This window comes from Cupressus sempervirens, chromosome 5 (genome assembly GCF_028749045.1).
Source record: "Cupressus sempervirens isolate cs-2001-9-10 chromosome 5, ASM2874904v1, whole genome shotgun sequence".
Lineage (NCBI taxonomy): Eukaryota > Viridiplantae > Streptophyta > Pinopsida > Cupressales > Cupressaceae > Cupressus > Cupressus sempervirens.
The window spans coordinates 496,385,288-496,410,566 of NC_143122.1; the positions used below are offsets into that span (position 1 = coordinate 496,385,288).

The window sequence follows — 25,279 nt, forward strand, 5'->3', positions numbered from 1 at the left end:
GATAGATTAACAAAATGGAATACATTAACTGTGACTAACTATAACAGGATAGATTTTTTTTCATCACATCACATTCACATTCCTCTCGTGCCTACACCAAACTGGTCTCCAAAAATACGTTGCATCTATAGCCACTGCTAACACAATACTGTCTCCCTAGCAAATCTGACCTTGATAGCCACCTGTGTCGCCTTCTTTGCTTCCAACTCCTAGGTACACTGAGCCAAGTGTCGCTCTACTCCCTCCAACTGGGTACTCAGCTCCTCCCGAGCTCTCTATGCATCCACCAAGACAGCCTTAAGTCCAACCAACACCTACTATGAGTGCCTCGAAGTGTAGCACCCCTCTTGAAAGGCTTGCTCCAGTGCTTTATCCACCTCTGGCATACAGACACTCCATGCCTGCAATAGCTCTAGGTCTCATCAATTGGTCACACTTCCCAAGACTGATAATTGAACTGATCGGGGGTCTAGGGGGCAACGCCCCCAGTGGGGTCAAGGGGCAGAGCCCCAGGTGCGCTTCCTCAAGTCCTCACCAAATTAGCACCCTCAAACCCACAGAGAAGTCCATGGAACACACCATTTTTGTGATTTTCTTCCAATCCCATACTCTTTTGGCTGATCGCTTATATTTTCTTCACTACCTGTTTATGTCTTTCCCTTCGGTGCCATACGTTATTCATTGTGAACTATTTTGATTTGTTGTAAATTTTTTTTTTAGAACTTCCTATCACCCTTCTTCTATGTCCGTACAGTAGTTGTCCTTTGTATTAATTTATACCATATGGCCATGCAATAATGTTTTATAACTTCTCTGTCTTTACTGTGTATGACAATCTCCTTCCTTTCAAGTGAGTCCGTACGGTGATCTTCTCCTAGCTGATAGTTGTATAGTGTTTTAAGTCTGCTTGCCTTTGGGCTGTACGGTATCTATGCTTGACTACCCTTAAGACTATATGGTATTCTATGCTTACTTTCCTTCCGACCGTATGACAACTATACTCTCCTGCAGAGTGTCTTCCTTGTTTGTGTGATATTTTTCTGGTCCTAGCTCGTTTGTATGGTGTAAATCCTGTCATGTCCTTCCTTCTGCCAACCCCTGTACAGTAGTTTGAATGACTTCTTGAACTTCTTATGTCTGTACGATCCATACTGCAATAGCCTTGGCCTCTCCTGTCTTCTTATCTTGCAATCCGTACTGTAGCCCGTATGGTAGTCCTACTTTGCTGTTTCCTTATAGTCAGATTCTCTTAATTCCAAGCTGTACAATATAGTGCTTACAGTGCTATGTATTCTCTTGCTACCCGGACCTAAGGCCGTACGGTGCTCTTTCCATCTATTTTCTCCCCTTGCATTCGATTTCCACCCTTACCTTCCTAACCTTGCATTGTACTTATGTGCTAGTACTGTATAGTATTTACTAATAATAGATTGTCGTTGGTACGGTGGCTATCTATCACGTTGCTTTGTGCCGTACGAATATACAATTTTTAAGTTTGAACTTTCCCATTCACACCATACATTTTGGACTGAATGGTTCCTCTGTTTGTCCCATGGCCGACCATACGGCCATATGGTGTTACCTCCTACCTCCAAGGCCATATGGTGTTCACCTCCAAGGTTGTATGGTGTCTTTATCTAATGTGCTCCTTTTGTACATTGATCTCCCCTCCTGTCTTTTCCGTAAGGTGGGGCTCTCTGTTATACCTTGCTTGTATGAAGACCGTACGATGATTGTATGTTTCTTATATAATGATTCTCATATATCATACATACGTACAATAGTCTCTTTCCTTTCAAATAATGTCTGTACGGTGCCCTTATCCCTGCTTGATGTCCATACAGTGCCAAATGCTTACCATCTAGGGTAAAAGGATACTTATCGCATGTAGTACAGTAAGATATAACACATAATAGATACTTTATTCATATATGCAATATGCACTCCAAGTACAATGCTTACAATAATGATTATGATGATGTCCCAATAGTCCCTTCCGGATGGTGTACATATACTTTCCCGAAGAGCTGACTCAATCGTCACGCATCCTTTCGGATACAATTCTACCTGTCGGCTACAATATAAATATGCTTGGTGATGAAGTCTAGCAACTTGAAAAGCAACTCCATGCATTAAAGAAGCTACGGGAGTATATGAGACAATTATATATCAGTAAAAATATACTCATTACACAATACCATCAACAAGGTTGAAAAAGGACATGGCATTTCCACACTTACATATTGTATATCCATATACAAATACTTTACCTTTTGCCCCAATGGGTTCTGAATATGTTTCGGCTATGACAATGTTTGAATCACACTACAAAGAAGGGTCTAACATCCAGAAGATATGAGTTCCATTTCAAACTCGCTTCAAGTACAATCACACAGCAAGCAAAATCAGGGCAAATTGAGAGGAACCAAGATCTTATTACAAAAAGCATGAGTGAAAGACACTGCTATGCTTATCAGAAGAATATCATTGTCACAAGTAGAGAGAAGCTGCTGGAAATTGTTATCAATATGAAGTCTATATATGGTCCCAGAATACAACAGCTAAATCTAATAAGCACCAGTAAGGCACATAGAGTAGTTGGATGTTAGGGAGGCACGTAACTTATGAGATTCCCCAAGGACTTCAGAGGTCATTCTTTTCGTAACTCAAATTGGATAGACTTGTTGGAAGTAAAGATCTTGTAGGCTGAAGTTGCTTTCTTAAAATTCTTGCTGAAAAAGGGAATCTGGTTGTGAATAGTGCTGTTGGATATACACAACACAATATAATAACAATGTCTAGTCATTTTATAAAATAAAAAAAAGCGTCCATCGGTAGAATGCTTGAATTTGTCTTCTTTGCGACAACCTCTTGAGAGAAGCTACACCAATATGCAATTGCCTTCATATGTTTTGTAAGGAATGTATTTGTCAGAAGCTTGCTGAAAAAGATACATTTCATTGCACTATATGTGATGAATATCTTGGTTGTTTGCCTAAGAAGAAAGTCGGTGTGTGTTTGAAGTCACCATACAACAAAGATAATTCATGCAAGGATCATAACATTCAAATGAATGTGAAGTATTTAGGGCCCGATAAAGAACAAGCTAATCATGTGATCAAACCTTAATGTTTTCAAATACTTTTGAAGAAGACAACAAGATATCTTGATACATAACAACAGTATATAGATACATGAAGACCATGCGAATTGATAGGGCACCATAGAGGAACTAATGAGCACATTCAGATTACAAAGACTTGTGGATTTCATTGGAAGGCAGGAGCATTCCTCTCACCCGTGATAGAAATCTTGTGATTTCGTCCAAGATTATAAGTGTTGAAGACATCCGCAGTAGCAATAATGAAAGGGAACCATCGGTAAAGAGAAGGTCAAATACATGGATGGGATCTCAAAACGAACATTCATCAGGGAGTTTTCTATAGTTACAAGTGCTATCTAGCGAAAGTGAAACCAAGCATCTCTAGTCGTATCTACGCACGAAAAATACCAAGACGAGAGAGTAACTGGACAATTGATGTGTACACTCAAGGAATTTTAATATAACTTTGTAACATAAAATATAAAAATTATATTTTAATGATTAATAAAAACCTTTTTTTTTCTTTTTGTTTATTTAAAAGGCATGGAGATTTAAATTGTAGTTGATTTGTCCTTTATAATTATTTAAAAATTCTGTAAACAATTCAAATGTTAGATAAGGGGACACAGTCATTTAGCATTTTAAATGCGATCATCATAGATATAGTGAAATATCAAATTGTTTTCGTATCTGTGTCCAGTTTGTCTCCCTACCATAGGAGTTAAGGTTCAATTTGGACTGATTTAAGATTGCATATATACTTGATCTGTTAAATCTTGATGCGTAGAACTTTATAAAGTTGTACATGAGAATCTTCATTGTAGTTAACTCTGTTTCCCGAATAAGCAAGGGCACTGGTCTTTTGATTCATTGAAGTATTATTATTGGGTTTATATTTGAAGTCATAAAATCGATATCTATCTTCTTGCAATCATCAAACCAATTTTTAAGAAACATATATAAAACATTCAATTAATTCAAGCAAGCATTCAATTATATTTTGATTGAGTTCAAGTATTCTGCCAGCCGAAGAACTCACAAGCATTAAATTCGCTATAGAAAAGCTTTGAACCAAGTAGTCAACGTTTGAGGTGAAGGTTTACTTGCCTAGGTGTAGCAAAGTCTAAAGTGCAGGGGAATCAAGGTGATTCTTGTTCGTTGGCCAGAACTGATTGTGGAATCCTGTTGGAAAATTGACAAGATCTTGGATTTCCAATCTGTGGTTTTGGTAACCAACACCACCTACCCTAGGCCCGAGAGCGGATATACCCATCTTCTTGGTCCTCACCTTGAATGATTGAGTACTTTATGTATTGGTTCACCATGATAGAGTTCATTAGGATCATTCGCAATAGGATGCCCAGAAACCCCCTCCTTCCTAAGCCTAAAGTCAGTCCACCTTGCCCCCCTTTGGCCCCATGGGACTCCTTAGTCATACACCATGGGCTGGTGTGCTTATAAGGTGACCTCATCACCAATTTCCCTCCTGTGGCTCCTGCATTTCTCCTAGAGTGGCTAATAGCTGCAGACAAAAAACATAAATGCTATATTGTAATATTCATGAATCAGCAATGAAGTGCACATTAGATCATGGGTATGCAGATGCATATATAAGTTTGCATGTATAACTACATATGACAGTCACATACTAATATTATTCCTCTAAAATGCATATATAATTTAAATAGAAAACAGTCATTATGTACTTATCATGTAATGTATATCTGATTCAATACTCATACCCAGAGTCGCTGGTCTGAGTTATTATAATATGTTCTCCTTAATGTCCTTTTTTCCTTCTCTTGTGATGATTGAATGAATGAATGTGGGTATGACAAGTGATTAACGTTTGAATGATGGATTGATTGATTTGATAGACATTTGATTCCAAGATATGAATTGATTGATAATGATTTGATTTCTTGTTTATTCCCTTTATTGAATTGATTTTTGCTAATTGATAGTTTGTTTGAGTGAACCGTTGTTGATTCATAGATTGGTTGATTTTTTGATGCATTGACGAGTGACGATGTATTGATGTTTGCTTGGAATGATCTCCCCTTTATAACTTACAAGTGAAAGGCTCACCACCTTTTATAATATTTGTGTCACCAGTTTTCATTGTTGCCTATGAGAGTAATATATTATTCTCCCAATTGATCTCCCTTTTTAATTCCATCCCTTCAATGAAGATGATGCAGGAGCATCCAGAGGTATAAGGGCAATCCTGTGTCACCCAAAAAAATGTACTTAGACTTAGTTTCTGTTTCATGTCTTTACATTTTTGGATACCCATTTGGGTCAAATAAAGGTTCCAACTCTCACAGTTCAACTATCAGTGTGCTAGAAAATCCTGAAAAAATAGGAGCATGCAATTTGGCCATCATTTTGGTGACCTAGAAGGTGTGAATTGGCCAGATGAATGTAATTGTGATTTAGAGCATTCCAGAAAAAGAATCAAATCAAAAGGCCCCTCGGTTTGAAAGTTACTGCAGTTTTTCGGGTTTTGGAGACCTCCTAAGAATGCTTCAAAGTCAGGTTAGGGGCATTAAATGACCTCGAAAAGGGCCGAAAAATGGGGGACGAGCGAAGCTTGTCCATAGGGCTATAGAGCGCTTCGAGAGCTTTTCGAAAATGTAAACGGTTCGTCAATCGGAGCCACGGTTCAAAAGTTATGCCTCCCAGAAGTTCGGTTACCATTTCTGGATTCTTTTGGATTTGCGCCGACTTCTATCGCAGCTTCCGGAACCTTCTATTTGGTCGGTGGATGCCTACTAGCACTTTCTAGAATGTACTCCTAGTCCTTAACCCTTCGGGGTCTATTTAAGGAGATTTTTGGCATTGTAAAAGGCAGTTCGGAGTGGAGTTTGAGAGGAGGTACTGAAAGGAGAAATTATCTCCAGATTTATGCTATTGTAAGCCCTTAGGGCATGTTTGAAGTTGATTTTCTCTGTACTATTTGTACTAGCTTATATTCTCAGTTAATATAATTTCCCCTTTTCTGTTGTGTCCATTCTGTTCTTGGGTTGTGTCCCCATTAGAAGACCCCTTTTATATCTCCTTTGAGTGTAACGAGTCATGCCCTTTCACTTGTTAATGCCTGTATGAAAGGGTCACACCCTTTGGTTATGAAAAGCTACATATGATTGAAACAACTGCTGCCCCTTTCACTTCCTATCTCTCTCTTTTTAAATACATCTTTACTCTTTTTCAAATCTGCACATATCATCCCATTTAAGATCTGCATACATCTCATTTTCTTCTTTCCTTCTCTATTCTTATTTCAGATCCCTCTTTACAGTCCTCTAAATCTTCTCTAGATGTCATCTACTCCTTTTTTCCTCATACCATTTGATCCTTCTCCTTTATATCGTCCCATGTGAGGGAGTGTTCAGACCTCTTCATTTTGTGTACCTTTTGACAAGAGTCACGACACATAATTATCCCTCTTTTGAAGAGTCACAACCCCTAATAATTACAACCTTTTGAAATGTCACAATATTACAACCCTTTCAAAGAGTCAACCCTTCACAATCACAATCCTTTTGAAGAGTCACAACTCTTCACCTTTTGAAAGTCACTTCCTTATTTCTTTCCATTTCCTTTCCCTCAGTCCTTTTCAATCCTTATGCTCCACTTTCTACATCCTCTTTTTGCCAAATAAAGTTTTCTACTCTCCCTTTTATACCTCTTGTTTGGGGGAGATACAACGCTTTCATTCGTGTCTTTTGACCAGTTATTTGACTAAATCTCACTAATCTTTAATTTAGTTCTTTTGTTTTTAAATTTTGAGTATTATTGTTTATTATTTAATCCTATTTTGAGAAGGAACATGCCAAATTTTTACAAACTCTTCAAGAAGGGCTTCGAGGAAAGTATGATCCATGAACATAAATCAGACAAACTGGGATATAGTTTATTGAGTTCACATAAAAAGCCCTTTCTAGACTATTTGGCCTCTTCATTCATCACATCCTAAGAACTAGGACTGGGGGACTCATGGAGCTAGGAAACAAGCCTGATTATTTTGTGGGATGAGACACAAACATAGCTCCCTTGGCAGGAGTGGATGCCCTAATCATTGTGGCATCCATTGAATTAGGAACTAGATTCCCTACCTAACACCCCCGTGGCCAAATCCTCATATACTTGTGACCCAACAACCATAGTTTGTTAGACACAATGAAGCAACAGGATGCAAGCCACCAACACTTAGTCATCCAAGCAACAAGTGGCCATAGGATCGCCACTATTAGGACTTCTTGCTGAAGCAAAAGTAGGCTGCACTGCATTCTTTCCCCAACCTGGAATCTCTAATGGTACTTGCCTCCAACATGATCATCTGTGGCCTTATATTCTTCTTGTCTACATTTTACTGCAATTCTGTTTTCTCTCTACATTTATGCGAACCTTTGTTCAATGCATGTTGACCGATATTATCTTCCAAAAGTTATTCTAGTTTCTACAAGTGTAAGAAAGATATCGTTACGGGAATACCATATCAAGCAATGATCAGTTGTGAATAAATCTTATGGATGGTTTAGGAACTTTGAAGCTTGGATCCAGAAGTCTTACTAAGCTGGCATTCAGTTATAGAAAAAGGTGTTTCAGGTGTGAAGATAATGAGACAGGGATCCAATACCTCTTCTTTCGAATCTGCATTTTTCACCTGCTTACTTATGTCAAAGCTGAAGAGAATAAATTGTCTACCTCTCTGATAATTGGCACCTTCATCGAAGAAGGATTAAGGTCTCAGTATTTCTCTAGACAACAATTCATTATAGAAGAACTAATCCTTCAAGATGTAGAGCTGTATGAACATGGTGAGGGGCTTTTAAATTTTAAACATGTTGCACAAGTGGAAAGTTTAGTCTATATATCTATACAAACTACAGAGTGGGTTGTTCTAATCTATAGACAACAGGCCAAGCTTACAGGCTCCATTTGGCAACCACAGGGAGAACCTGTCATGCCAAGGAAGGATTATGTTTTCCCTGAGGAGCTTCTGCAGCCTTTTGTAGCAAATACATGGTCTTAAACACACTACAAAACCATTTGATGGGTTTTTATCATGTGAGTACCTAGGAGTGTTAGGGTGGTTTTTCGTTAATGCAGGCAGCACAGTTAAGCATTTTTCTTTTATAAATATTATCTTCGTAATAATATTAAGATTTAACGCTTGTTTCTCCAGGAATGCAACTTAAGGTAATGTTATTACCAAGCATAGTCGTAGACCAGCATATATTGCTGTAACTATTTTCAGGGTGAAGAAAGTACATCAGTCATGTAACATATGTAAGAAAGTACAGAGAGTCTTTAAATAACAAGACAATGTAATGCTCTGTACATTCACGGGTCATGTTCTTTGCATTTTGTCCCTGTAGCAATCTTATATTGTAGGTCCTCTTTTCATCTTTAATATATTATGTTGACTTTTATCCAAGGAAAAGCTGGCATTCTGGTACTTGAATTCCTGGCAATGAAGCTCTATTGGTCACCAACATATATTTGAGACTTGGTAAGTGCTCGCTGATTCATAGGTCTAGCCAGAAGACTCAGTTAAGTCTGGCTGCTAGGACTCGTCAATCTGTAGAAACCTGCTATTCACACCAGGTAAACTTGACCATACTGACATAAAAACAAGAAAACAATTTGCTATATGTGATGATCTTAAAAAACAACAAAAAAACTGTTGAGTTCTTTTGTTAAATTTGCTACACTGTCTGGAATCAGCCTGTTAAGTTGGAATCATTTAATTATATTAACGAGACATTTTTGAGGTAAAGGAAAGTCTAGAATGGGCAAGGAGTGAGAAGTCCTTGTTTTAGGTTATGATTGGTTCCAAAAGTAAAGCCATCAGAGGTAGCTAAATGTCTTTTTATTGAAATCAAAGAATGAAGCATGCAACTCAATGTAATGGGTGGGGATATAATGACTAGCCAAAGTTCTTTTGTGGTGGGAAGTGAGCTCCATTTTCTGAACTACCATAAACAGAGATTGATTTTCATTGCAAAAGGGCTTGCCCAATGCTTTGGGTTCTTTTTTTCCTGAATTGAGTACTCATAGAATAAACTTGTGGGTCAGATTGGACAAGTTTTTAGCGTGTAAATCAAAAGTTGACAAGTTCTCACTGAGTTCCGGAGAGTATGATAAGAAAACTTGTAGGGATGCAATTGTGATGTATAATATTATAAAGATGGTTTGGATGCGGTTTGGACATGTTTTAAATATTTGTTTTTTCCTATTTAATCCTGCAGATGATATGTAACACTAACAGGTAACCCAACGTTGGCAAAAACTATGCCATAAAATTGCTACTAACACTGAGAAGTACATTTTTCTGGCCTTTGAGCTATCTTGTGTGAATGTAAGTGACAATCAAAATGCACAATTTTTTTAAAACATTATTAAACATGTGTGTGCCATGAATGTTTGTGTGGTTTCAGAGGTCTTCAATTGGGTGCTCCCCTCCTTGATTACAACTTGTACTGCAACAGGGAATGCGCTAGGGGCCCTGCTTCACAATCCCACTAGGGTTTTATTTTCCTTATTTTCCTTATTTTCCCTATTTATTTTCAGGCAGAGTTGGGAATTTTTGGTTTGCCAAGACTGAGTCTAGTTCAAGTTCGCAAACTATTCTTGCTTTCAACATTAAGCCATGGTAAGTATCAGGCAAGCCGCAATACTACCAAATAAGATAATTTAGTCTGCTTATTAGGGATCATCGATTGTATTACTGGTCTTTTCTCCATGTTTTCAGTCTATTCTTTTTGTGGTGCTAAAATATAAGGAAGAACTTGATATCTTGTCCACAGCATCTCCTCCAGAGTAGTTTGTATAAAGTCCACTGTCTTGTCCATAATGCATGATTTGAATTCAGGAAGCAAAAAATGACTTGATTATTAGATTCTTCTGTTAGAGATGTACCAGTCTACAAATTTTAATGCATTCCATATTGTACGGCTGAGTATCTATCGAGTTTTGCATCATATTAAATTTTGATTAAAAGTACACATGATTTATGTTCTCTTTTTTATCCCTGCTGTTTGCTTCTTAGGTGTTCTCACGTCTTCTCCTTTCATTGGAAGGGAAATAAAAAGCTGTTCTTGTGTCAGAATAAAAAGCCTGATTTGTATTCGTAGATAGCACATTTGAGCTTTAGAGGAGATGGAACAGCTACGTTACTTAACTTTATGATATTTTTGAATTTAATGTGAACAATCATATACAGGTGTGACCCTTGGTGGGAAACCTCCAGCTGGAGCTGGGACTTTTGTTGATGTGGGTCTATTTAAGGTTAGAATATAAATCTTTTCCACAACCAGTCATTTTCTATGGTATCTAAGAATTTTAGAACAATTGTTTAATATATTCCTGAAACTTGCATTTTTATGTGCACGCATTTGAATTTAAATATTACATTGAAAGTTGGGTTTCCCTTCTTAATATTGTTGAAAATAAGCAGCTGCACTTTTTTAAAAATAATAGAAGATTTATAATGTTAATAATTGAAAAGTTTATGGAGTGTCTCAACTCTGAGAGCCTGGTCCATCCTGGATGAACATTAGAGTTAGCAATAAAAAATAGAAAAAATATTGGCTACCATTTTATTTTAATGACATAACTTACCAGACTTCCAACATCAGATCACCATCTGAGGGTAAAAACCCACAAAAAATAATATGTAAAGTACTTTGCTAGAATAACTTGTCAGACTGGCCACATGTCAAGGATAAAAGAACAACGTACTTAATTCTTTCCCTGTTGACAGTTCGTGAAATAGGGTGTTTTGCCAGGTAAAGGTGTTTTCCTTGACAGAATGCTTGTGTGCTGGTCCTGAGTATAAGAAACCTGCTCCAGTTTTTCCCTTTGGTAGTTGGTAAATAAGGTTAAGGTCGGCTACTTCAAATGCTTCCTGAGCCTTGTGATATCACAACAGGGCTATGGGTGAGGCCTAGTGGACAGGATGGAGAGAAATGAATCTTTGAGTTTGTATGTGCAAAGAGCAAGCTAAGATAGCATTTATCATTATAGATTTGAGATTCACATCGAGCAATGTAGTATTGATTTTTTTTAATAGTAATGAGAAAAACATTGAATAATTATGAGAGATGTGCTAAAGTTATTAAAATAAATAGGAGGGTCTTGACACTATGTACACTATGTAAGCATGCCTCCTATTCATGTTATAAGTAAGTCTTTGACAGTAAGTTTTCGTAATGTACATCTTAGTGTTTTAGGAAAATATCAGGTGATTAGTAGTATATAGAAGATTTAGTTGCCGCTTTCCTTTGAGCAATGGTGGCCAAGTCTCAGATATTGTGATGTGATAATGGAAGCTTTGAAATATTGTGTAATATCTTCATGTGTTTCTGGTGCTTCTATGATTTTAATTTTTATCTCTTAGTCTGTATGGGTGATCTCCAGGGAAAAAAACAAACATTGGGATTTCTGATCCTTGTCTACTTCAGGTGAGATGGCTCTGGGGTTTGTTGCTGCAATGATGTGGGCAGACTAGTGTGGCGATCAATGAGGTCTGAGTGCATGTAGGAGGAAATTCACTTATTACAGTCAATGATAGGAATTCCACTTGAAAGTGTGGTTCTGTGAAACGTTTCTTCAATGTTCACCCATAATTTTATCCCAGTAAGATGGGCATAGGGCTGTGACATTCAAAGAAGAGATGCTCACAGTGGGCAATACTTCAAGAGACCTGTAATGTCCCCTTCCTGAACCCTACTTAATGTACTCACAAAATTCCCAATTAAGGTCTGGATTATACTTGGAAAGGCAACTGGATCACTCCACACCACAACACTTTCTTTCTTTCTACGAAGGATACCGAGCATATATCATGATCACCTATTTCTTCAATTATATCAACTATGATTGGCTTGTCTCCCCAAATGATTTAATTCAATTAGATCAATGAATAATCCATCTTATTATATTTGATGATCTAGAATTTACTGCATCCATTAAGTGGTTTACGAATGTCTTTATATTTTGTGATGCTAATTGTCGAGCCTTGTAGAAGAAGACATGGCTCATTTTTGTCTCTTCAAGATTAATGACAATATTAATTCCAATAGTTGTTAATTGCTTCCCAACACATAGGCTTCCTTGGTATTTCTTGGTGAGTATCCCTTAATCATTTCTCCTATGCTCATCTCTTATATTGCTACCATGCTTAAAGTCCTTTCTTGTTTGGTAACTTGATTGTTGGACTAATGGCTTACTGATCATAAGCCATACGTGAATGTCCCTACCTCCAGCTCTTAATTATATGATGTTGTTTCTGATTACAAATATGTCAAATATCTAATGGACAAAGAAGGATATGCCCTTGCTCACTATTTTTGATTGATTGTCCTTGGGTGTGTTGTTAATCAAAACCGCAAATTGGAATCCTACGAGTCTTGCCTGCACGATGTTGGGATATCCAACCGGTTAGGGCCAACTTGATAGGATTGATCAATGCGATCCAAACCCCTTGCGCTTCTGGCTCTGCAAAATTGAGGCGGGTCTACCTGATCTTGGACAACAACCTTATATCCAAGATGCTTAAAGCAGATTGGTTAAAACACAAATACAATGAAAGTTTCCCTAATAGCAAGAATTATAGAAAACATCAAATTTGTGAATTACGAATTAAGAATAATAAAAGAATATATTAGAGTTTTTAAATAAAAGTGATTATTATAGATGATTGCAACAAATGAATATATTATATCCTTAATGGAAAGAAATGAAACAGTTGCCAACATATCGGTCATGAATCAAGAATAAAAGACCAATGTTTAATAAATGGGCAATCGGAGTCAATATTATCAGATGACACGTACAACTTTATAAAGTTTAATATATTTAGACTATGAACAATTTTAATAATTCTGACACGACGGATCAATTATATAAACACAATTTAAACTAGTCTAAAATGCACTTTAACTCCTGCAGAGACAAATTAGAAATAAATACGAAAATAATTAAATATTTCACAATATTTATGTTTATCAAATTTAAAATGCAATAATGACCCAGCCCATTTATCCGAATATTAAAATATTTATAGAAAATAATAAAAATTATTTATAAAGGCAACAACTTATTAATATTTTAAAACTAATGCAAATAAATTAAAATAAATATTTCTTACTGATCTGGAAATAAAATTATATTGGAGACACTCACGGATGATCCATCCAATACAATTCAACTCCAGAATCGTACAAGAATTCATTTGAAAATCCATTATCCACAGGCTTAGTTCAAAACTTCATTTCTTTGCAAATGAAAAAATATAATATATCATAGAGCATAGGATATGTAAAAATTTAAAATATGAAAATGTGTTGTCTATTGTCTCTCTTCTTATCACATATTTATAGACGAGTAAATGGTTATATGGTTGCCTCCCCAAACATTGCATCTCTCGAGAAAAACTAAACAATGTTTAAATTTTTAATATAATTGTAACAGGCAGCGATTAACTAGCCCTCTTTTATATTCTTGGACACCGCTTCTTACTTCTTCCCGTAACTATCTCCTGTGCAATCCTTCACCCGTTAAATGGCTTCCTTCCTTCAATTTCAATCTCTAGTCACGACTGTGATGAAATCGTGCAAGCACTTGGATATAATATGGAGTATGTTTCAAGGCTGCTGTCGTCTAATGGTTGGGTTGGTGTGCCTCTGAACTGGGGACGTGCAAGCTTCATCAGAAAATCCATGTGATGGCATAATTTTCTACAGGTAGAGCATCATTTAGATGAATATCCTTGCCGCAAGAAAGTCTCCATGTCTCCACGTATTCAAATCTGCAGAAAACATAAAACGTCATCAGATACACATCATCAAACAATCACTAACGGGTTGATGAAGGCTTAGCGCTATAATTTCTATGATCAAAAAATATTGAAACTGAGTTCTTCATACCTCATTCAAACGTCACTCGGATTCCTTCCTGCGTTAGGCTGGACCAGTATGCTATCGTTGTGGATGCCTGTGTGGATTATTCCTTTAATAACATGCACGAGAATCAATAAATATTTCTCCATCTCTTGACTTCGCCGTTATTGCATATCTCAATTGCTGCTGACTTCGTGGCCTCGTATATATTCCTGTTACACAAACCTGCCTTTGAGTCACATCTGGTTACTATCAAGTAGGGGTAATTGCTTTGATTCATCACAAAGTTCTTCATAGCGCATGGTGAATGATAATTGTCATACTTCTCATCACACAGAACTTTAATAATAACGATGTTCGAGGGATCATACCAGTGGTTCTGATTCAACTTCTCGAAAAAACATTTCTTGCTTTTGATTGCTGCTTCAATAAAATTTCAATCCTTACTGATGCCATTCCAGATGTTGATTAAATGTGATTACAAATCACTAAAAAAAGGGCTCATATTGCTTGTGAACATGGCACTTGTAAATTGTCAATGATACTGTCAAGTTTGAATTCATTGCCATCATTTGGAACATGACTTGGATTGGTTGCACATAATAGTTTGAACAAACTGCAATTTTAAAGTACAATTCCATCAACATGCCACAACTCAGTGCCAATTCTTCAGGAACAACAAGAGAATATACTACGCTCAAGATATTACTGTCGTCTTTGACAAAGCATCTATCAGGCTGATCATGTTCTAAACATGGTTGACAGATACATTTGTTCTTATCAGATATGTAACGCTGTGAATTTACATCAAATAATACAAAACACCATTTGCTCACTTTATTGCAGAAGTGCAGATAAACATATGCCATTGTCTATGTGCTTTTAGTTTCAACATACAATGAACCAACCATAGATCATCTCAATACTTCAACTATTTGACAGTGATAGCATCCTTCAGCGGTTTGTGTATATAGATAATAGCAGATCTCCCCCTGTCCCAATTCTTATATTCCTTATTTTATAATAGATTCTAGAAGCCAATAAAACAATCAAAATGCTTCCATCATTGCTTACTGCATCCCGAATGTACTGATTGAAAATAAGATGAGTGGACAATTTCCAAAATAACTGGGTATGTTTCTTTATATAATAAAAAATGGAGACTCGGGAATTTTGGGCTCCATCAGTGGCTCTTGTTGGGGACATATTCCCTTGGTGGGCATAGTGAGCATCTCAACTATCTCTGGAGGAGCAGACCGAGCATTCATGCTTATCATGATGCACGGTGAAATTGGGTGGTCCCAAGCCACCCAAAAAGTGAACAATACTTCTTTCCTCCATCGAACACCTGATTCTGATTGTGTAACACTCTGAACCCGCTGGATACAGTATTACATTGTTCCTTAATAAAATCTGATTCATTAACAAATACTAGAGAGAAATCATTACATGACTTCTGCATCTCTTGTTCAAGATTAGAATTTACATTTGCGTTATCAATAGGATCTTTTAAAAATAAATAATTTTGATTATTTAATTCAAGCACATGATTTCTAACTTCATTGATTTGATTAATATACCTAAAAGAAAAATCCTCAAAAGATGGGTGAAGAAAACTTGAAAGCAATTCTTTAAGCATATTATTAACACATATCACCCAAGGGTATTCATGGATACTTACCTTGGGATGCTGCTCATATTTCATACCTGTATCAAATGCATTATTCTTATGAGTAAAATCTTCTAATTCAGCTTCATAAATGCAATCCTTGGTGTTTGACTTTTGTTTTTCTGTTGAGAAGTTATTAAGTGTGTTGTGATCTTTGCTGAATGGAAGCTTCATATGTATGTAATCAGTCATACTTGCATCAGAACGAGTCACCTTTGTTTGATTTTCCTTTTGCACACAATTTGCCCCACATTTCGAATGATTCTCTTCACAAGAAGATTTTGAATATAATCCATATTCAAGCATTATTACTTCCGTTTTGCCAAGAGTTTGATCAATTGAGATATTTGAAATTTTTTCAGGATTAACTTCCAACACGTCCTCCCTATTATGTACATTAGATTCCATCTCATCTTCACCTTTTAAATGTAAAGATTGATCATAAAATGGATTGGAAAATAGCTCTTCCTTTGAATATATTTTTCCACATATGCTATGATTTTCATTATTTTCATAATCATCCTTAGGTATATTACCATGGTGCTGATATATTTGATATAAAAACTGTTCTTCAAATAATGGACTCAAGAAAGCAACCTTTGGAATATTTTCATGAGAACCTTCATTTGAAACTTTCTCATGCCTATATATCACATGATGTTCTACTTCATCTTCACAAGATATTATGTCCGGATTCTCCATTGTTTCATTGCATGAAAGTTCTGAAATGATTTGGAAGCCCCCCTTGGATGCATCTTCTTCTTCTTGAATGCTCACATTTTCTTCAAAATCTAGAAATATATAAGGGCTATATTCTTCATTCCCTTCTGCAAGTTCATCATATATAGGATCTGAACATTTTTTGAAATTGTATCCAAATGTATCTCTTTCTATACTTAGACCATAATGCACATCTTCAACCAACATCTCATCCTTTTGAGAGCTATATGCTTCTTCTAGTTCGTTGGTTTCCTCCTCATGAAAATAATGTGGATTTGACGAGATGAATGAATTTTTGTGTTCACTGAATCTTTCATAGGACACATCAATTTGTTTCTCCTTGATCTGATTTTCTTTGTGCACTGGAAGAAAAATTTGACCACCCCTTTCAACATACTTTTGATATTCCATGTCTAACAAGGTCAAAATTTCATCCACACTAAGAGAATCCTCCTCATCATTTCCATTTTCTTCATAATCTAATTCCTTACCAGTCTCATCATGATCAGATTCTTCTTCGATTGGATCCAAAATTTCTTCTACATTCGAATCTGAAACCTCATTATGTTCTTGTATTACTTTAGTATCTTTTGCTTCATCCTTAATAACTTGATCCCATATTTGAAGAAAAACCTTCACGTCAGGGTCCATTGGCGAGATTCTCAACTTAACTATAGTCGGCAGATTGTGTATTTTGTAGCCGATAGGGTGTTGTCGTCAGTAAAAATTTTGTTGCCGACGGGCCGACGGGTAGATTAGGATTGTTTTGTAGCCGACGGACCTCTTCTGGAAGGTTCGGCGGAAAGTATTTATGCCCGTTTGGGATCATTGTAAATCATCTTATCTTATCATATCTTATCTCCAGTTATGTAATCTGTTGGCATATGCGAATAATCTAAGGAGTTCTATTTATTGTCTGTGTGCATTTCTTAATTAACCTATGCGGTAAACATTTGGTGCCGTTGACATTAACAATTTTGTTTAGAAATTCCTTGTAAGGAGGTTTGAGGTTTGACGGAATCTCGTGATAAGTGTTCATCACTCTCAAAAACAAATGTGCTGAAGTCTCACCTTCATATCTTTCCAAATTGTAAAAGGCGTCAAGTAGAGACATGTCAGGATCCTCTTCCATGTTGCAACTTTGATTTTCATCTTGTTCGTAACACATGTCATCTTCCTCGCTTGTATCATGAAATTCATATAGGAACCATTGTTTGAATTGTTTCTAGGATGAGATGAATTGTGTGGGTAATGATTCATATGCCTGTCTTGCATTGTCCTTCAAAGTCCTGTAAAACAATTTCATTACTTGATCTTCCTCACAAATCCCATAATCTTCTATATATGTGTAGAATGCATCCAAATGTCGAATTGCCAATTCATCCCATTCTCCATGGAACTTTGGTACCAGTTGTGAAAGTTTCAGAGATAACTTGCTAGGTTCATAATCAAAATTGCTAAAATCCAACGGCCTAATGCCATTTGGAATAAAAGACTTTCTTTCAAATGATCGGTACATTTTAAAGACCATTTACCATTTCCTTCTGAGCATACTCCCTCAGCAGAGTCACTGATGATCTAGGCACTCCTTTTTTTAAATTACCAATCAAAATGCAATAGAGTCGCCACCTCCAAATAGAGGAAATGAATAATCTTTAAGAATCAGAGTTCTTCCTTCCAGCTGAGTATATGTCACCAAAGATTGAATTTGCAGAAAAATGCTTAAAGAAAAACATACAATGCTTCTACCAGATCAAATCTTCATAAAGTACTTTAAAATTTATAAAATAATTCTGAGATTTTGAAATCTTTGGGGAAATTAAATGCAATGTAAAAAACTTATCAATTTTAGAATTTCTAAAATATCAAAATGTTTGAACAAATTAAATAGAATCTAACTCTTACTAGTCTACAATAAAAAACTCATAGGTTTTATTATGCAACTCTCCCCAGTAGAGTCGCCAATCTGTTGGTAATCAAAACCGCAGATTGGAATCCTACGAGTCTTGCCTGCTCGACGTTGGGATGTCCAACTAGTTAAGGCCAACTTGATGGGATTGATCGATGCAATCCAAACCCCCTGCGCTTCTGGCTTTACAAAACCGAGGCGGGTGTACTTGATCCTGGACAACAACCTTATATCCAAGATGCTTAAAGCAGATTGGTTAAAACACAAATATAATGAAAATTTCCCTAATGGCAAGAATTATAGAAAACTTCAAATTTGTGAATTACGAATTAAGAATAGTAAAAGAATATATGAGAGTTTTTAAAATAAAAGTGATTATTATAGATGATTGCAACAAATGAATATATTATATCCTCAATGGAAAGAAATGAAATAGTTGCCAACATATGGGTTATGAATCAAGAATAAAAGACCATTGCTTAATTAAATGGGCAATCAGAGTCAATATTATAAGATGACATGTACAACTTTATAAAGTTTAATATATTTAAACTATAAACAATTTTAATAATTCTGACGTGACGGATCAATTATATAAACACAATTTAAACTAGTCTAAAATGCACTTTAACTCCCACAGAGACAAATTAGACATAAATACGAAAATACATATATATTTCACAATATTTATGTTTATCAAATTTAAAATGCAATAATGACTCAGTCCATTTATCCGAATATTAAAATATTTATAGAAAATAATAAAAAACATTTATAAAGGACAACTTATTAATATTTTAAAACTCTAATGCAAATAAATTAAAATAAATATTTCTTACTGATCCAGAAATAAAATTATATCCTTACGGATGATCCATCCAATACAGTTCAACTCCAAAATCGCACAAGAATTCATTTGAAAATCCACTATCCACAGGCGTAGTTCAAAACTTCATTTCTTTGCAAATGAAAAAATATAATATATCATAGAGCATAGGATAGGTAAAAATTTAAAATATGAAAATGTGTTGTCTATTGTCTCTCTTCTTATCACATATTTATAGATGAGTAAATGTTTATATGGTTGCCTCCCCAAACGTTGCATCTCTTGAGAAAAACTAAACAATGTTTAAATTTTTAATATAATTGTAACAACTGGCAATTAATTACTCCTCTTTTATGTTCCTGGACGTCGCTTCTTTCTTCTTCCCATAACTATCTCATGTGCAATCCTTCACCCACTAAATGACTTCCTTCCTTCAATTTCAATCTCCAGTCACGACTGTGATGAAATCGTGCAAGCACTTGGATATAATATGGAGAATGTTTCAAGGCTGCTGCCGTCTAATGGTCGGGTTGGTGTGCCTTTGAACTGGGGACGTGCGGGCTTCATCAGAAAATCCATGTGATGGCATAATTTTCTACAGGCAGAACATCATTCAGATGAATATCCTTGCTGCAAGAAAGTCTCCATGTCTCCACGTATTCAGATCTGCAGAAAACATTAAAACGTCATCAGATGCACATCATCAAACAATCACTAACGGGTTGATGAAGGGTTAGCGCTATAATTTCTATGATAAAAAAATATTGAAACTGAGTTCTTCATATCTCATTCAAACTTCACTCGGATTCCCTCCTGCGTTAGGCTGGAGCAGTATGCTATCTTTGTGGATGCCTTCGTGGATTATTCCTTTAATAATATGCACGAGAATCAATAAATATTTCGCCATCTCTTGACTCTGCCGTTATTGCATATCTCAATTGCTGCTGACTTCGTGACCTCCTATATATTCCCGTTACACAAACTTTCCTTTGAGTCACATCTGGTTACTGTCAAGTAGGGGTAATTGCTTTGATTCATCACAAAGTTCTTCATAGCGCATGGTGAATGATAATTGTCATACTTCTCATCACACAGAACTTTAATGATAATGATGTTCGAGGGATCATAACAGTGGTTCTGATTCAACTTCTCGAAAAAACATTTCTTGCTCTTGATTGCTGCTTCAATAAAATTTCAATCCTTACTTACTGACGCCATTCCAGATGTTGATTAATTGTGATTACAAATCACTAAAAAAAGGGCTCATATTGCTTGTGAACATGGCACTTGTAAATTGTCAATGATCCCGTCAAGTTTGAATTCATTGCAATCATTAGGAACATGACTTGGATTGGTTGCACATAATAGTTTGAACAGACTGCAATTTTAAAGTACAATTCCATCAACATGCCACAACTCAATGCCAATTCTTCAGGAACAACAGGAGAATATACTATGCTCAAGATATTACTGTCGTCTTTGACAAAGCATCTATCAGGCTGATCATGTTCTAAATATGGTTGACAGATTCATTTGTTCTTATCAGATATGTAACACTGTGAATTTACATCAAATAATACAAAACACCATTTGCTTACTTTATTGCAGAAGTGCAGATAAACATATGCCATTGTCTATGTGCTTTTAGTTTCAACGTACAATGAGCCAACCATAGATCATCTCAATACTTCAACTATTTGACAGTGATAGCATCCTTCAGCGGTTTGTGTATATAGATAATAGCAGATCTCCCCCTGTCCCAATTCTTATATTCCTTATTTTATAACAGATTCTAGAAGCCAATAAAACAATCAAAATGCTTCCATCATTGCTTACTGCATCCCGAATGTACTGATTGAAAATAAGATGAGTGGACAATTTCCACAATAACTGGATATGTTTCTTTATATAATGAAAAATGGAGACTCATGAATTTTGGGCTCCATCAGGGTGATTTGTCGAGTTATTATTGACTTTTGATTATAATAAATTGAATCAATATTATCCACCATTATGTATGTATTTTCTCATTAGTTTGCAGCCAATGAATAACTTGGGAAGAAGCATTTACAACCCGTTGCAGGGTTTTATTCATTCGATTTCACATAATAACTTACTCGTATCTTTCCATCCATTCTTCATGTAAAATTTTGATTTTCTGTGATTATCGTTGCTCATAATATCTCTCTAATTGTTGGTATATATAATGGTCGCTATCTAAAATATAATCGCTGTTGATGATATACATCTGCAACTTATGACTATGAGTGTTGTTTGTAATTGAAATGTTCAAAGATGATTTATCTCCTCCCGTCAATAAGGAATGCAAGTATTTAAGAAAGATAAAACCTGCTTCCACAATGTTGTGTTTAATGGTGACTGTCTCCTTTATATTCATACCTTTTCCACCTGCCGCTAAAATTTCCATATTTAGTGGTCGTTGTTTCTTCTCTTATAATATATTCATTGCTTCATGATTCCTTCTACGTTAAGGGCCACTTCTTATCTCTAAATCTAGATGTTTTCTTTTGAATGATGGTCTGATGTGTCCGCTTGTCTGAATAGTACTTTCTAATCAATCATATCCAAGTCTGTGAACTATAGTAGCAGAATATAGCCCAACCCAAGGTTACTTCCTTATTTTATCTCATTCCCAATATTATCCATTTTCCCCTCTGAATTTCCTCTCCTTATCGCTGGTTTTGTATACTCTTCTCCATCAGCGTCGAAAATATATTATTTCTTTCAAATCATAATTTACCAAAATATATTATTTTCTATGATATAATATCCTCTGCCTTCATATCTATGTTCTCTTTCCTTATAACTTGTATCTTGTGTTATTTTTCCTTTTTAAATTTCTGCCCCTGTATCCTTTCTCCCACGCCCCCACCCGCGCCCCCCCCTCGCCCCCATCCTCTGTTCAGGCTACACAGACCATTTTGTATGGGCACATACATAGGTAATGGTCACGACTTATCATTCAGTTGTTTAGTTTGATTTTTAATATATATTTTATTTGGTTTTGTTTATTTGTTAATTTCAAATATGTATTCTAATTGTTCATTTACTTTAATAATATGTTTGTCAAGAATATATTGTTATTATATATTTTAAACCATCATCATATTAATAAATATTATATTTATTTATAAGATTATCTTATAATTATCAAATATGATAAAATAATATATTATTGCTTGTATCATAAGTATATTAATGTCATTTATTAATAATTATAACTTGTTTATTTCAATATTTAATATTATTTAATTATCATTACTACAGTGAAACATGGGGGTATCCCCACGTCTGCCATTCGACAACCACACTGCTACTAGGATGGGTACTTGAATTTCTATTTGAACTTTGATTTTTGAATGTTACTATTGGGTATGTACTATGTTACTATGTTGAATGGTCAACAGTTGTAGTTCGTGTTGCAATTTTTCGATGTTCAAGTATTTTAATTTGGTATGTTATACTGAAACATCATTTCATAACTAGCATTTCAAGTTCTATATGTATAGTATACAACACCCCTCCCTACCCTGTCCTCCCCTTGCCGCCATCCCCCCGCTGTCCCAAAATTGAGACCCTTTGTCCCCCATCTTGATAACTCATCCCGACGTAGCCCAGTAGTGGTGCGACACTGCATTATTATAATAATTTAATCACTATAGTTATAAGTATAATTATAACTATATATATCATTATGTTAATTATTAATTTAAATTATTATTATTATTGTAAAACTCCATACTAGAAGGGGACATTACAAGACCTTACATTTTGGTAGTGTTTGGGAGATTAAGAATGAGTTATTGCTGAGTAAGAAAGATTTGGAGGCCCTGGAGTGTTAGAAAGTTGCCGTTGATGTCACCATTGTCATTAATGTTTATTGAACAAGACATTGACGTCATAGAAGCAGCAATGAATACAAATGATTTTAATTGATATTGCAGTGATCATCATAGACAGTGATGAAATATTTACAACTTTGCAGATGAAGATCAGATTTGTTTGACTGTTTAGCAGTGATTATGATGAAAGTTATGGGAAAGGTTTTGGAATGGTTATTAGAACAGGAATTTAATAGATTGAAATAATTTCAATATATGAAAAGTAGTTTATTGAAAAATTGCTAATTTAATAATCAAAGCAGTGATCTCTTATAAAAGGCATTAAATCATTGACTGAAGGAATCGATTTGTTTAGAAAACAGACTTATTTACCAAAATAAGTTAGAAGACAATAACTAACTTTACCTTATTTACAGAAAAAAGACAAATTTTGTTTTATCTGAAAGCAGTGATTGGATTTATAAAGAGCTGTCTATATTAAATTATAAACAACAGATAGCAAAGACAGCGATCCATCTATAAAATACAGCTGCACTTGAAAGCAGTGTTTTTCTTTTTATTAACACGCATATCAGACAAAAGCAGGAAAGAAAAATGGGGAAATTACCAAATTTATATAACAAAAATTGTATAAAGAGAAGGGACAGCAAGGCAAAAAGCAGTGATCATGAGCGTTGTATGACAGCTATTGCATAAGCAGCAATTATATTGATGAAACAGTGCTAGAGTTTATAACAAAAGAGAAAGAAGCAATGGTGCTATTTATTAAGTATACCTAAAAAATAAAGCAAAAATAGAAGATGTGCGATCATAGAGAAAATTAAGTTGTTTATCTTAAGAAACATTATGAAGTGTGATTATGGTTAAGACATGTTAATGAGAAGGCAGTTTTAATATGAAACAAGATATAATAATTATTTTAACTAAAGCAGAAATTAAAAAAAGAAAGATGTGTTTTCATTTTAGAAAGGTATGATTGTCAGAGATAGAGATATTATAGAGATTAAAATGAATGAGAGAAGTGCGTGTTGTGTGAACAAAGAAGATAAAGTACATACTGAAGAAAACACAATTATAATGAGGAGGGGTTGGGGGTGTGAATCATTATAATAACAATTTTTTCAATTTATAACTTTTTATCCAAACAGTTGCTTTAAGAACTTTAAATGCTCAAATTAATAACTTTAAGAACTTTAAATGCTCAAATTAATAACTATGCACATGTACACAATGACATGATTTATGTGGAAACCCAATGTGGGAGAAAACCACAACAAATAATTGCTTTAAATATAAACTTGTTCTTTTACGATGTTTTGTAGCCTCCAACCTACTAGAACATATTTTGTAGCCTCAAATATGAACACCTTCCTTTCTCAATCTGCTGTCATTATAGTCTCAAATCTGCCATAAGAAAATTACAATCTCTTTTATGTATTCAGAGTATTTTCTTCTGTCTCATACAGCCTATTATAGCTCTGCAATATATTCATACATCACACACCTTTCACACAATAAATATTTTGATTACATATGATTTTGCTATCAAGCGCACATACCCTTTTTTAATCTATTCTTCACATCTCACTCTCTATTTACCAAGTACATTCAAATATATATTTATACTCTCTCAAATGATCACGTCTCTTAATGAAAAGATATATTCAAATAAAATGTCACCTTTTGTATTTATTGTAGATTAATTTCATTGACCATTTTAACTAATATCACTTTAGTCTCCCAAAATATTTTTATTTGTTTATTATATAGAAATAAACTTAGGTACTGATTCAGATGTGGATCTGGATGCGGATGTAGGTAGTGGGTGTGGGACACGCAATTTTATTCTTTGGGAGGATGCGGATGGTATATATATATATATATGCAAAGAGATGAAAAAATTATACAAAATTAAAACATTTCATAGTTTGTAACTTCACCAATACATATTCAAATACTCAATAAGATTATAAAATATGCACCATATCAATGATATGAATATCATATGCGTCTGTGTTCATGATTCCAGTGCAAATCAGCAAATCATCACAACTACAAAATCAAAATATAGTTCATCATTCAATGTTTATCAATCCAAATCCGTATCATATAGATTCGCAAAAAACTTATCATCATCTCCCAATTCCATCTCCTCCAACTGTTGCAGGTTCAAGATCATTTCAAAAAATGGTTCCATTTGTGGTAGATACACCATGGGTCATGATATTATCAGCATCATCATCTATGATTGTGGGATCTAGAACCATTTCCTTTTAATA

The 25,279-nt window shown here is 35.1% G+C and overlaps 1 protein-coding gene across 2 annotated transcripts in view; it reads left to right on the forward strand.

Moving 5' to 3' along the window:
* Positions 1-25,279, forward strand: part of LOC149556896 (methyltransferase C9orf114 protein) — a 191,885-nt gene that overhangs the window by 144,787 nt on the left and 21,819 nt on the right. For both annotated transcript variants that reach the window (XR_016364811.1, XM_089831524.1), the window contains exon 5: positions 10,335-10,399. Coding sequence is in view for 1 of the 2 variants with exons in the window: in XM_089831524.1 (XP_089687650.1) it covers positions 10,335-10,399 (65 nt within the window). In the remaining variant the exon portion in view is untranslated. The remainder of the gene's footprint in view (positions 1-10,334; positions 10,400-25,279) is intronic.